Source organism: Bos javanicus, chromosome 7 (genome assembly GCF_032452875.1).
Source record: "Bos javanicus breed banteng chromosome 7, ARS-OSU_banteng_1.0, whole genome shotgun sequence".
In the NCBI taxonomy this organism is placed as follows: Eukaryota; Metazoa; Chordata; class Mammalia; order Artiodactyla; family Bovidae; genus Bos; species Bos javanicus.
In genome coordinates, this window is record NC_083874.1 from 79,459,003 (window position 1) to 79,471,849 (window position 12,847).

A 12,847-nucleotide genomic window follows, 5' to 3' on the forward strand; every position below is an offset into this window, starting at 1 on the left:
ATCGGAGAAGGCAATGGCAACCCACTCCAGTACTCTTGCCTGGAAAGTCCCATGGACAGAGGAGCCTGGTAGGCTGCAGTTCATGAGGTCACTAAGAGTCGGACACAACTGAGAGACTTCACTTTCACTTTTCACTTTCATGCATTGGAGAAGGAAATGGCAACCCACTCCAGTGTTCTTGCCTGGAGAATCCCAGGGATGGCAGAGCCTGGTGGGCTGCCATCTCTGAGGTCACACAGAGTCGGACACGACTGAAGCGACTTAGCAGAAGCAGCAGCAGCAGGGGAATATAAATACATAATGTGATGTAAAAATTACACACACACACACATATATACATGCCTATTTGAATTTTCAGATGCTATATTCATTGAGGTCACTTTGCATTCTACAGTTTTGATCGAACCTACTGTCTCTGTTCTTTTCTAAAATCTAGACACAGGCAAGAAATTGAGTCTTGGGTGATTCTCTCACCCTACTCCAAGATCGGTACATTTATTGTAAGGCCCAGTCCAGCTAGAAGGTGATCTGAGTTTTTCTCCATTGCCAAGGACAGAAGGCTACTGCAGTATAAGCTTGATTGATACCAACATTGGCCGGCATCTATGCTCTGATGCCCATAGTATTCATATCAATAGACTAGGTACCCCCTGCCATAAATGGTTTCTCTGGGACCCAACATGTTCAACTTCTCGTGATTTAACAAGAAGGGAATCAGCTTATAGAACATGAACGTCTCATAATTCTGGAAGTCTTCTGCCCTGAAATCTATTCTAGGTGTTCTACTAAATAACTTTATGGTATTGACCAAGTCATATTCTCACTTTGGCTTGCTAGCCAGGTTTAGACAGGATGCTTTTCCTTCTGAGTGACAGAAACCAACTCAAAGTGACTCAAAAAACCAGACAAAACTAAAAAAAGAGGGTTGGATGGAGAATGAATTGGTTCATATATTGAGAAGTTCGGTGACAGAGTTGGTTCAGTCCTAGCTGAATCCAGTACCCTAACAGTGCCATCCGAGTATCCCTCTCTGCCCCTCCCACCTCTGCTGTCCTCCCTGCATACCCCTTTCTCAGGCAGCCTCTCCCCTGGACTGGCAGGATAGCTACATTGTTCCAGACTCACTATCTACCAGACTCAACCCAAGAGGGAAGAATGATAGACCCCATGACTATCGCATGGCCATGCACACAGAGTAGGTGCTTGCAGACTAACTGGAACCAATAAGCTGCAAGTTTCACTGTCTCCATCTGAGTCCCTGGCACTTACCATGGTGTCAGACACCACCTTACATATATTATCTCTGGCCTTCACTACAGCATGTAAAGTCAGTGTTCATCAGTGTTCGTGTCATCAGAGAGGCCCAAAGAGGTGAAGTTAATTGCTTAAACTCACACAGAAAGTGGCAGAACTCAGTCAGCCTGGCTTCAAAGTCTGTGCCCTCTCCATTCCCGCCTTGGGCTTTGGAGGACAGAGGAAAGCAGGTGGACCAAGGAACTGAGGATGGTTACACAGTATCGAGACAGGAATGCTGTAAGCAGGAAGGCAGAGATCCTCATTTGCCCAAGACTCTTGGATAATCACATCCATTAGAATCAGGATTTCATTTAGGGCAGAGTAGAAAGTGAGAATGGGGTGGGTTGGATGATGAAGGCAATTAACAGGTGAATTTCAACATGAGCCAAGTCCAGGTTTAGGAATAATCCATTACAGTTTCAGTAAAACACAAGCTGAAGTTCAGATCTTGGTTCTGCTGTTATTAGCATCCCTGAGTCTCTAGACAGTGCTGCTGTGATCATTGTGTTAGGTAGGTAGAATAGGAGCAAGTCCAGAACGGCGGTGGCTAAAAGACAAGGAAGGGAAAAGCCCACGAAAATAGAACAAAGGAAAGTCCAAGAACCAGAGTGAGGACCTCAGGTAAAACAAACAGCTCTCCGGGCTAGCCCAGTTTACATAGGGCAGGCCCAGGGGGAGGAGAAACATATAAACATATAAAAAAGAGGAGCCAAAATTGGGCTGGGGGCCTCTCTTCTCTTTGCGTCTTTTGGGCCGATATGCCCTCATGCCTCGAGGATGTATTTTCCTTTACTTTCTAAATAAAACTGAGCTGTAACATGGAGCTGTAACACTGGTCCAGCCATTGCTTCAAATTTCTGTTGTGACAAGACAGAACCAAGGAAATTACAAACTCCCCCGACATTTATGGTAGTCCTCGGACCTTCCTTTGTTCTATTTTCAAGGGCTTTTCCCTTCCCTTGTCTTTTAGCCACCACCATTCTGGACTCCTTTTTCCTATTCTAACGACCTGACAATTGGGGAAGGGTATGTGATAAGTCCAGAGTCTTTTTCTTAGCACATAAAATAGCTGAAGAGATGTGCAGCGGCTTCATCCACATTCCTGCAGCTGGAGGCAGGGAGTCCGCCTCGAGCAGTTGTCAGGGTACTTTGGCCCAGATGTGGTGGCAGCTGGGGCTCCCGTGCCCCAGTGCCTCCCTGAGCTCACCCTACCTCGAGTGAGCTGTCCCACCAACAGCCTTCTGCATGTGTGGAACTAGGTAGAGCTAAAAAGATCTGATCCATCTTCCAGAATGATGTTCACATGGAAATCCAAAGAAAGTGGGGCCACATTCCTCAACTATTCATCAGTTACAAACCAAATGCTCAGTTGCTCAGTCTCTTTGCAACTGCAAGGACTGTGGCCCACCAGGTTTCTCTGTCCAAGGGATTTCCCAGGCAAGAATACTTGAGTACGTTGCCATTTCCTCCTCAACAAAAGGAGGGCGCAGTGTCAGACACTGAAATTATTTCTGTTTACATACATACCCACATACCTCACTTTCACTCTGTCAGAAATAGAGATTTCATAAATCCCAAACATCTGAGGGGAAATAGATAATTCTGTCAGACATCTGAGTAAACAGTAAGTACTGGGAAATGTCATTAGGACAATTGTTTAAATTCTCGACCAACTGCTTTGCTTTTGTTAACGCCATCCTTTTGCAACCTCAACTTTAACACAAAAGTGATATTTTTATTAAGTGCTTAAATTTACAAAACCACAGAGGAGTTCTTGTTTCTGACTTAAGAATTGCTTTCTTTCTTTGCAAATCATGTATTGTGTGTGTGTGATCTCTATTTCCAGGAAGAGCCTTGTTTCTGCCCCCAGTTGATTACCTCCCCTAGGATGACCTCTCAGAGAAGGCAATGGCACCCCACTCCAGTACTTTTGCCTGGAAAATCCCATGGATGGAGGAGCCTCGTAGGCTGCAGTCCATGGGGTTGCTTAGAGTCAGACAGGACTGAGCGACTTCACTTTCACTTTTCACTTTCATGCCTCAGAGAAGGAAATGGCAACCCACTCCAGTATTCTTGCCTGGAGAATCCCAGGGATGGGGGAGCCTGGTAGGCTGCTGTCTCTGGAGTCGCACAGAGTCGGACACGACTGGAGTGGCTTAGCAGCAGCAGCAGCAGAAGGCTGACCTCTATGGTGCCTTCCAGAAGAGGATCAATGAGTCTGGGGTTCATACCCTGTTCCTTTTTTTTTTTTTAAAGCAATCTCTCTTCTTTAATGTGGGAAGTGGGAAAGCATAGAAGGAACCATCTGAGGCTTGGGTTTTGCCATCAGAACACCTGAGTTCAAATCCCAGCCATTTCTGCTATTGGTACAACATTAGGAAAGTTAGTCCGTCTCAGCCTCAGTTTCTTCACCTGTAAATGGGGATTATAATAGGATTTTGTTCACAGAGAAGTTGTGAATGTTATAAGAGAAAAGTGCATGTAACATAGTTGGCTAAGTTTTTAGCACAAAGCGAAATCACATGTATATTTAATAATGAGGTCATTTCACTTATTTTTTTATATGTAATCGTTCTGCATGATGTTCGTGTTGTTTTGTTTTGACTTTCTCCCACCCGTGTGTCTCTGCTCCACCGAGTATCCTGACACCCCGTCCCTGCATAGATCAATTATGCATTGTCTACACAAAAGATTTTAATATCAGCTAGCCATTAATCTTTTGAACGAAAGAGGAACTTGTTGGAAGTGAATTTGGGGAATTGATCTGCAACATGCCCTCAATCATAAATTAGTGAATGTGTTAGCAACAGTTGGGCAGAGCAGCAATTTCACGGATGATATTTACTGCTTTGGGGATGGAGAGTAGGTTGTAGCCATTTAATCTTGGGTGGGAGAACTAGAGTTGGATCCAAGTCAGCGTAAGAAGAAAAACAGAGCTGTGATCAAGACATTGGGAGAGAAAGCAGGGTGACTTCAGCCACAGATGGTGTGGAGTGAGGTTTTCAGATGTGGCTGAAGCAGATGATGCATGAGGGGCGGGAGCGTAGATGGCAAATGCACTCTAAAGATATGTTGCCTTTCCCGTCATTCCTTATCCATGATTTTTCTATTTGATGATTCGACTGTCTCCTTCAGAGCCCAGGGTGTCCTCGGAATCCTTCTCAACACAGCCTTCTGAACAGCCACTACCAGTCAGAACTAGCATGAAACTGATTTGTCTGGCTACATGGCTTTTCTTAAATGTATGTATTACTGATGCATAGTTGACTTACAGTGTTTCAGATACACAGCAAGGTGATTCAGTTATACACATAAATTATTTTTCAGATTATTTTCCATTATAGGTTATCATAAAGACTACCGTTCCCTGTGCTATACAGTAAACCTTTGTTGCTTGTTGCAGATCTGTTTTGTTTTTTTTTTTTTTAATTAGAAATCTAGCATTCTATTCATACTAAGTCAAACAAGTAGAATCAAAATGTCATAAATTTTTTAGTTAGGTAAAAATTCTTAAGGTCCTTTTTTTTTTTTTTTTTTCAGGCTAAGCTTTACTGGGGCTCATGCCACAGCAGAGGATAGTGAGAACAAATAACAGTTCCCTTGCTTGCCCACTCCTCAAGGAGGGGCAGGCTTGTTCTCTATATGGAGTGAGGACAGGGACGGGTCCAGAGGCTGCACAGAGAGGTGCCTTAAGTGGTTTGCCCACGCCATGTGTCTTTCAATCCAAAAACATGTTACAAATTGAAACTGTCACAAAATCTTACTCATTTGAAAGCAGAAAAATCAGCAATTTTTACTTACTTCCCACTTTTAAGGTCATGGGGAATCCATTCACACATAATTAGACTTTGATTTACATGGGGATCTTAGAACACACACACACATATGCACCCACACATATCAAGACCATGTGAGTTTAATGATGACACATTGCTGCCTTTGCATGTTTCCTCTTGCTTTTTAACAGATTGATGAAACCTGGTTTTCTGTATATTTGCCGTGGACTCGATACACATTTAAAATAAAATTTCAAAAATAGTTTGGGGGTCAGGGAGCCCCCATAGTGCATCAAGTAGGAACTGGGTAAGGACGTAGCCCCTGGTTTCATGCCCATCCCATACTAAGTATTTTAGTAAGAAATCATGGTCTATAAAGTGAGCCTGTGTAAGTTCCAGCTTTCTCCCCTGTACTTTGGAACCTGTTTGTGTCTGTACAGATGGTCTCTGTCAGTTGGAATAGTCATGGGGAAAAATGTAGCATAAGTGAACAAAATTAGCAAATGACATAGCAAATAGAGAACAGCACACAATTTGATTGGGGGCAGATCTTGGGACTGAGAAATTTCCCTAGTAGTAGTGGATACCAGCTAGAGAATTTAAGGAGCTACCAAAGCATGGATTTTAAGGGTGCATGGATTTTACAAGAATCAGTTAATTCTACAGTACGTATTCTAATAGACCGGAATAACTCCCATGCTTGCACTGTGTTAGGGCTGCTCTTCCATTGTCTGTATGTGTATAAATTAAAAAGCAGTCCTGTCTGTACTCTAGGAAATGAATTCGTGCTGAACAAAATTTCCAAAAGTTCGTGTAAAGAATGATTTCACAGCAACTATCATATCAGGCTCCTGGAAAATTGCCCCTGAACTTCAGTTCCACCTCAGTCACTCAAAGGAATTTAAAAATTGGCTCCCAGCCACCCTTGTTCTTCCACATGCAGCTTCAGATATGCCTCAATAATACAAACTTTAAAGCCTATTGATTGGGAGTTAAAATCCATTCCTGCCACTGCCTCGCTGCTAAGTAGATGTCAATGCCACCCTCACCGTGCCCTGGTCAGGCTGCCTCTGCATCAAGGAGCCTTGAAGAAGGTGGAGGGTAGCATGGCTGTGAAGAAGCCACTTTGAACTTCATAACAGAATTTTGAGAAAAGCTTTGAACTCTGCCATCTGATAGCTGCTATCAATGATTATTCAAAGCAGCGTTTCTCATTTGGAATCTCCAGAGTGCCTTGGGATGGGGGACTGGGAAACCTGAAATATGATTTCCTGCCCATCACCTCCCCTCCTTGTATGTCACCTTGCTCCATTTTTGTCACCATGCAGGTTAGGCAAACAGCATGCAGACGGGTAAGAGAGGAGACTTGGGAACAGGCAGACCTGGCACTTGTCACCTGCTGCCTGTGCAGTCTCACTGTGCTGTGCCTCAGTTTTCTCATCTGCAAAATGGGGGTGATAATCCTTTAACCTCGTAGAACTGATCGTGATTGCGCTGTGAGAGGCAGATAGTCATGCAAAAAGATTAGCAGTTAAAATGATGATGATGATGGTAGTATTTTTATCAGCTTTGGGGGGAAGTCACGTTGATTAAATGTGAGTACTGATTCTGATCACAAGCTGATTATTCAGCCTACCCTTGCCAGAGCATCTGGCAAGAATATCATGCCTTATATGGCTTCTGAACAAGTTATGAATGAATTGGATTTTTTAAACCAAACTTCATTCATCCATTGACCTGCTGCAGGAATGAGTCTTCTTCGACTGTGTTACCGAGACCCTAACATTTAAGCTTTAAGGGTACCTTGTTTCCTATCTCTTTCTGCCACTCCCATCCTCAAAAAGGGTAACTGGCTAGTGGTTTGACGTGTCTGTGCTGTTGTTCATTGTTTCATGTCACCAGGAGCCCCTTTCCTCTTCTCTTGAAGATTGCCTGGATACCAGCTTTCCCAAGAATCCTTGTTTGACCCTCCACCCCTACCTCAACCTGGTCTCTCTTCCTGGGCCCCCATAGAAGCATGTTCTTACATGGGACCATCGTGCTCTTTACCATGTGCTGCTGAAATGATGCATTTTACTGCTTGCCTCTCTCACTAGACTGTGAGCTCTCTGAGGGCAAGGATGATGTCTTGCTTACTTTTGTATCTTCAGTGTTTAGCAGAGTGCCTTTAGGAGATGCTTATACATTTTACTGATTCAAAATAATCTGTCAGTAACATTTAATGCACTGGGGAACTGATCATGAAATACAATTACAAAAGCGATGACAAAAATATACATCCAGATGTAATATCTGAGGGCTTCCCAGGTGGCTGAGTGGTAAAGAATTCACCTGCAGTGCAGGGGACGCAGATTCAATCTCTGGGTCGGGAAGATCCCCTGGAGGAGGAAATGGCAACCCACTGTACTATTCTTGTCTGGGAAATCCCATGGACAGAGGAGCCTGGAGGGCTACAGTCCATAGGGTCTCAAAGAGTTGGACACAGGCCTGGCGTGCTATGATTCATGGGATCGCAAAGAGTCGGACACGACTGAGCGACTGAACTGAACTGAACTGAGTGACTTAACAATAATGAGATGTCTGAAAATGCCTTCACAGGTGCAGTGCATCTAAAAGCAGGAACATGGGTTTCTTCTGCCTCGGGCATGTCTTGCCTGAGTTGAAACTCTAACCTGGTTCTTGAGTTTGCCTTCTTAATACCTTCCCTCTTTTCGACAGGGCATATCCCCTGGGCTGCTGTTCTTGGCTCATTTTTCTGAGCTTTCCAAATGAACAAACCAGCAGGCAAGCAGTCACAAGGACCCCAAGATATAAGGGTGAATCAGGTTAAAGTCCACACAGCAGTTACCTTCACTCAGCAGTTCTGCTGTGAGGAGCTCCCTGCCACAGAAAAAGAGGCATTGTAGCAGCCTTCTGTGCGGGAGAAGTTCTTGACCGAAGGCCAGCTCCAAGACACTGCCCACCTCCTTCCAGGCTGGCTGCTCCTCCCTATGGCTTGGTGCAGATGGTCCTTGTAGAAATTTCCCAGTGATGTCCAGAAGAACCACATGGTGAAGACAGTGGTGAAAGAAACAGTTAGTCGCTCAGTTCTGTCTGACTCTCTGGGACCCCATGAACTGTAGCGCACCAGGCTCCTCTGTCCATGGAATTCTCCAGGCCAGAATACTGGAGTGGGTTGCCATGCCCTTCTCCAGGGGATCTTCCTGACCCAGGGATCAAACCCAGGTTTCCCTCGTTGCAGGCAGATTCTTTACCATCTGAGCCACCAGACAATGGTGACGCTGGCCACTTCTTTGAAATGCAAATGTGTCGCCCTTTCTGCCTCTCCTCCCCTTCTTCCCCAAACTAATGAGTTTGATTTTAGTCTCCCTTATTTATCTGTTCATTCACTCAACAGATGCTGTTTGTTAGGAAGAAACTGAGGACATAGGGGTGAATAAAATAAGTTGACATATCTCCCTTCCAATAGTCATAAGGGCTGTCAAGAAATTTAAACAGGATGACAGGATAGAGCAGATAAATGGGCAGTTCTCAAGAAGGCAAACAGGGAAGGCTTGAATGAAAAGAAGCAGGCTTGTGAGTATCAGTGAGGTTGCAGATAAGGAAGAATGTTCCACTAGAAGGGATTGGAAGTGTGAAGACTCTGAAGATGGAATGGTGTGATGTGTGCAAGCAACAGAAATAAAGATAGTACATTGGCTGGAGAATAAAAGTGGAGCATGGTAAGGGCCACTGTCAGAGGTGAGATGGAAGAGGCAGCTGGTGCCAGTGTAGATGAGACATGAAGGGCAGTGTAAAGAGTTTGGGTCTCTTTCTATAGAAAGTGGGAAGCCACCAGAAGGTGCCAAGCAGCAGGGTGATATGATCTAATGTCTATCAGTAAAATAGCATTCTGGCTGCTGTAGAGAAGGGAGAGAAACAAAGGGTCAGAGACAGGTGTGTGGCAAGAGTGGAAGCAGGGAGAACAGAAGGGAGCTAGTCTATTGAGAGATGGTGGAAACGTCGATTAGGACCATAGCAGGAAAGACAGAAGGAAGTGGATGTCTTCCGGACTGATCCCATTTCAGCTGTGTCGATGGATACTTCTGTTGTCATGTCCATTTTCTGAAATACACAACTACAATCGTATGAATTTGGACATTTGGAAAAACCATCAAATCACTCAAAAAAATACATCTGGAGCTTTTTTTTTTTTTTTGGAGATTTGTATTGTGAGGTGATTGTAATGTAACTTTCTCTGGATGCTTTCATGACACTCATTGCTGACCTTTGACCCCTCTGTCCTCTTTCCCAGGTCGTCCCATTCCACCTACATCCTCGTCTAGCCTCCTCCCATCTGCTCAGCTGCCTAGCTCCCATAATCCTCCACCCGTTAGCTGCCAGATGCCATTGCTAGACAGCAACACCTCCCATCAAATCATGGACACCAACCCCGATGAGGAGTTCTCCCCCAATTCATACCTGCTCAGAGCATGCTCAGGGCCCCAGCAAGCCTCCAGCAGTGGTAAGGAAACCGTGCCGTCTGAACATGTGTTGTGCGCGTGATGATTTGGCGTCTCCTACGAAACTACACCTCTGAAACCAGGGCTGGGGAGAAGGTGGTGTGGGGAGCGAGGAGGTGAAGTGCCTTTGTCATCTGGTGACACTGAGGTTTCAGGGTCTATTTGTTGAAGGTCGTGGTTACTGAAGAGGTGTGGCTTATCTGAACAGAGCTTGGCCCTCCTTCAGTGGGAAGCACTTCCCCCTAGCTGCACGTGAGAGTCTACAGGTCTCAAAGGTGAAGTGCAGAGAGATGACGGAATATTGAATGCTGTGTTACTATAATTCTGGTCATAGGCGACAGACACCCTCAACGTGACCAATGCATATGCATCTCAGATCTTTTTTTTTTTTTTTTTGATGGTTGGCTTCTGACTCTTTCTTCCTTGCTTATTTAGATGATTTTGCAATTAAAATGTGTTCTCCTGATGTGAATGCTGAATGTCTTGCCAAGTCTGAAGCATTTGAGGGTGATCTTTCCTCTGACCCTCTATTTGTCCCACTTCACTTGAGATTAATGAGCTGATTCTGTGGTACCAGGATAAATAACACCTCTAAATCCTTGATTCTCACCGTGGTTTTCACATTCACACATCAAAAGGACTGGTCACAGCATTCTGTCCCCCTTTTGAGGATTTTGTGGTACTTACCTCAGCTCCAGATCTCTAAATCTTAGGTGGAATTGCCCTAGACCCAGAAGTAGCAATGCCTTATTTTGATTTCTGCTGTTGGTGGCTCACAAAACACGTGACTGTAGGATTGGGCAGGATCTAGGGTTAAGTACCCACAGCCCAAGGAAAGACATTTGCGGAAATTAATTGCTCCCAACCCCTAAGGCTTTGGAGTTATCTTTGGAGTTGGTCGCTCATGGTGTTCATTAGCATATCCCATCAAAATCCAGAAAGCTCTGGATTTCTATGCCAAGGGTGTTCCTCGATGAGATTGTATTTGGGCTCCATCCATGAATATATGCCACCAATGGCCTCAACCTCTACAATTAGAAAGGACCTCCTAAATACATTAAAGATGATTCATTCAGGAGATGGAATGATGGACTGCTACTTATGATGGCCCATGCCCTTCTTCAAAGCCAGCCCTGATATATTTAGTAAACTCATATTCTTTTTCAAAAAAAAATTACCTAATCAAATCTCTCATCAAATGAGCAATCCATTGTTGATATTATGAAGGCCTTTAATCTACCATAAATCTTTATTAGAACTCATCAGAGCTTCTAGTTTGAGAGAAATGTGATTATGGCACTCTTAAAATGACATTACATCATTGGGGTGATTGGTTTATCATTTGGAGAAGAGACATCAATCATAACTAGCATAACCACACAGTAAATGAATTCAACCTTTCTACCGCGGAACAATGACACTGTAATTGCTCAAAATCAGGCTTAAAATGAAATCAGAAAATGCTCTTTCTTCAAATATGATGTTAACTTAATGGAATATATTATGAAAAATCATGTTTGAGGAAATTCTATATAATTAAAAATATGTGGAAATATATTCCCTTTTTTCTTTCATCAGAACCTGATTTTAGCTACAGGATCATTTTTTTTTCCCTTTGCTTCTGAGATTATGTTGCATTTAATTGAACTATCCTCGCTTATGTTTTGCTGCTTTTTATTTCATACTATGTAATCGTGATGAATATTGTATTATAAAGGACAAGAGGCTTTTGAAATGAGGTGCACCTGCTGATAGCTTTTTAAAAACAGATGATTATTAGCAAGAAAATGAGCTTTTAAAAACTATCTCCTTTTATGCATATATGTATACCCAAGCCAAGATGATTTCCATAAGAGGGGTCAATTCATACTCAGGGCTGTCTAGAATGTTTTCTTGGTGATAACGCTGTGAGTGATTTCTTTTCTGTTGTATCAGATTGTAAGTGGTTGATAGGGAATTTTTGTTGATTTGCTGCCTAATCAAGACCTCCTTCTGGTGGACACAACAGATGCGTGTGTTCGGACTCAAACTTATCCATTTTTCTTCACTCGCACCAATTTGTTTTGCTCACTTCAGACTGATAGCTATTTAAGCTTCAGTAATAGGGAAAAATACCACAGAAAATTTGAGGGTCCATTTTCATCCCACTTAAGACTACAGTGACGGGTGTCTTCACCTGCGGGGTAAAGATCCAAATGTGCTCTGTCCTTGTTCTCAGAAGGTTACTTAATCTGAGAACTGGTTAAAGCTCCAGTCACCTGGCAGCCATTCAAAATTCTTGATTCTGGCTTAGTGCTAAAGTGAGTGCAAATCCATTTTGAATATGTGTGTGCTCACATGTGTGCGTGTGTTGTGGAATGGATGTGGGGTCCAAAGCAAATTGGGGATTCTATCAAGATCTGAATGTAGTTGCCATGAACTTAAATTTGACATAAAGGATTGAAAATAGAGTTTGACGCAGAAGATGCAAAGTGCGGAGCCGTGCCTGGGTGTTGTGAATTGAGTTTGATGAAAGGGGCTGGCTTTTTCAGTAGCTGTGGAGGCATAAAGTGACCACGTGATTGGTTGTGTTATGTTCAGCTGCTTAAGAACACAGACCTTTTGAAGCCAGTCTCTTGGCAATGACCCTGTGCTTTGAAGATCTGGGACCAGTTTGGTCCTTGTCTCTTTCTTAGGTGAAATAAAACCCCTTCCAACACCTTCAGCACATACATGACAGTAAAAAAAATTCTTTCCTGCTGCCCTCTGATTGTTGCTGTTATGACTTGACATTAGTGAAGCCCATCATTAGGAGAGTCAGTGTGCTCATTTCCTGCTCAAAGAGCTTCTGTTCTAAAGAGACAAACTGGACATAAACTGTACACTAAAATGATTTTGACAACATGAACATCTCAAGGCAACAACAAAACTTCACCATTACGGCTCCACCGTCATTATTTTCTATGACTATTGCGCATTCTTTAGTGGACGGTCCTAAACCCTGGGCACCTGCGCAGCCCAATTGCTCTAACCTTCAATCTGTGCCAGTCGTGCTGGTAGCCAGGTTCAGCTAGTGAGATGCTTAGAAGAGGCGTGCTTCCCATCCCCTCAAGCGTTTGCTTCCAGATAACTGAGCTCCGGCAAGTGGTTCATCCTGTGTTCTGATCTTCTGCCAGGGCAGGTCAGCTCCAGAGATGTTTCTTGTCTACAACAGCATAATTTCAGATTCTGTGAAGTAACTCATCTAGAAGAAAAAAGTCTGGATCCCAGTGGCAGCATAATGGAGGCTCCTGC

General features: G+C 43.7%; 1 protein-coding gene across 3 annotated transcripts in view; it reads left to right on the plus strand.

The window, feature by feature from the left end:
* Positions 1-12,847, plus strand: part of LOC133251611 (teneurin-2) — a 764,810-nt gene that overhangs the window by 329,686 nt on the left and 422,277 nt on the right. For all 3 annotated transcript variants that reach the window (XM_061424270.1, XM_061424271.1, XM_061424273.1), the window contains one exon: positions 9,367-9,576. In XM_061424270.1, coding sequence (XP_061280254.1) covers positions 9,367-9,576 — 210 coding nt within the window. The remainder of the gene's footprint in view (positions 1-9,366; positions 9,577-12,847) is intronic.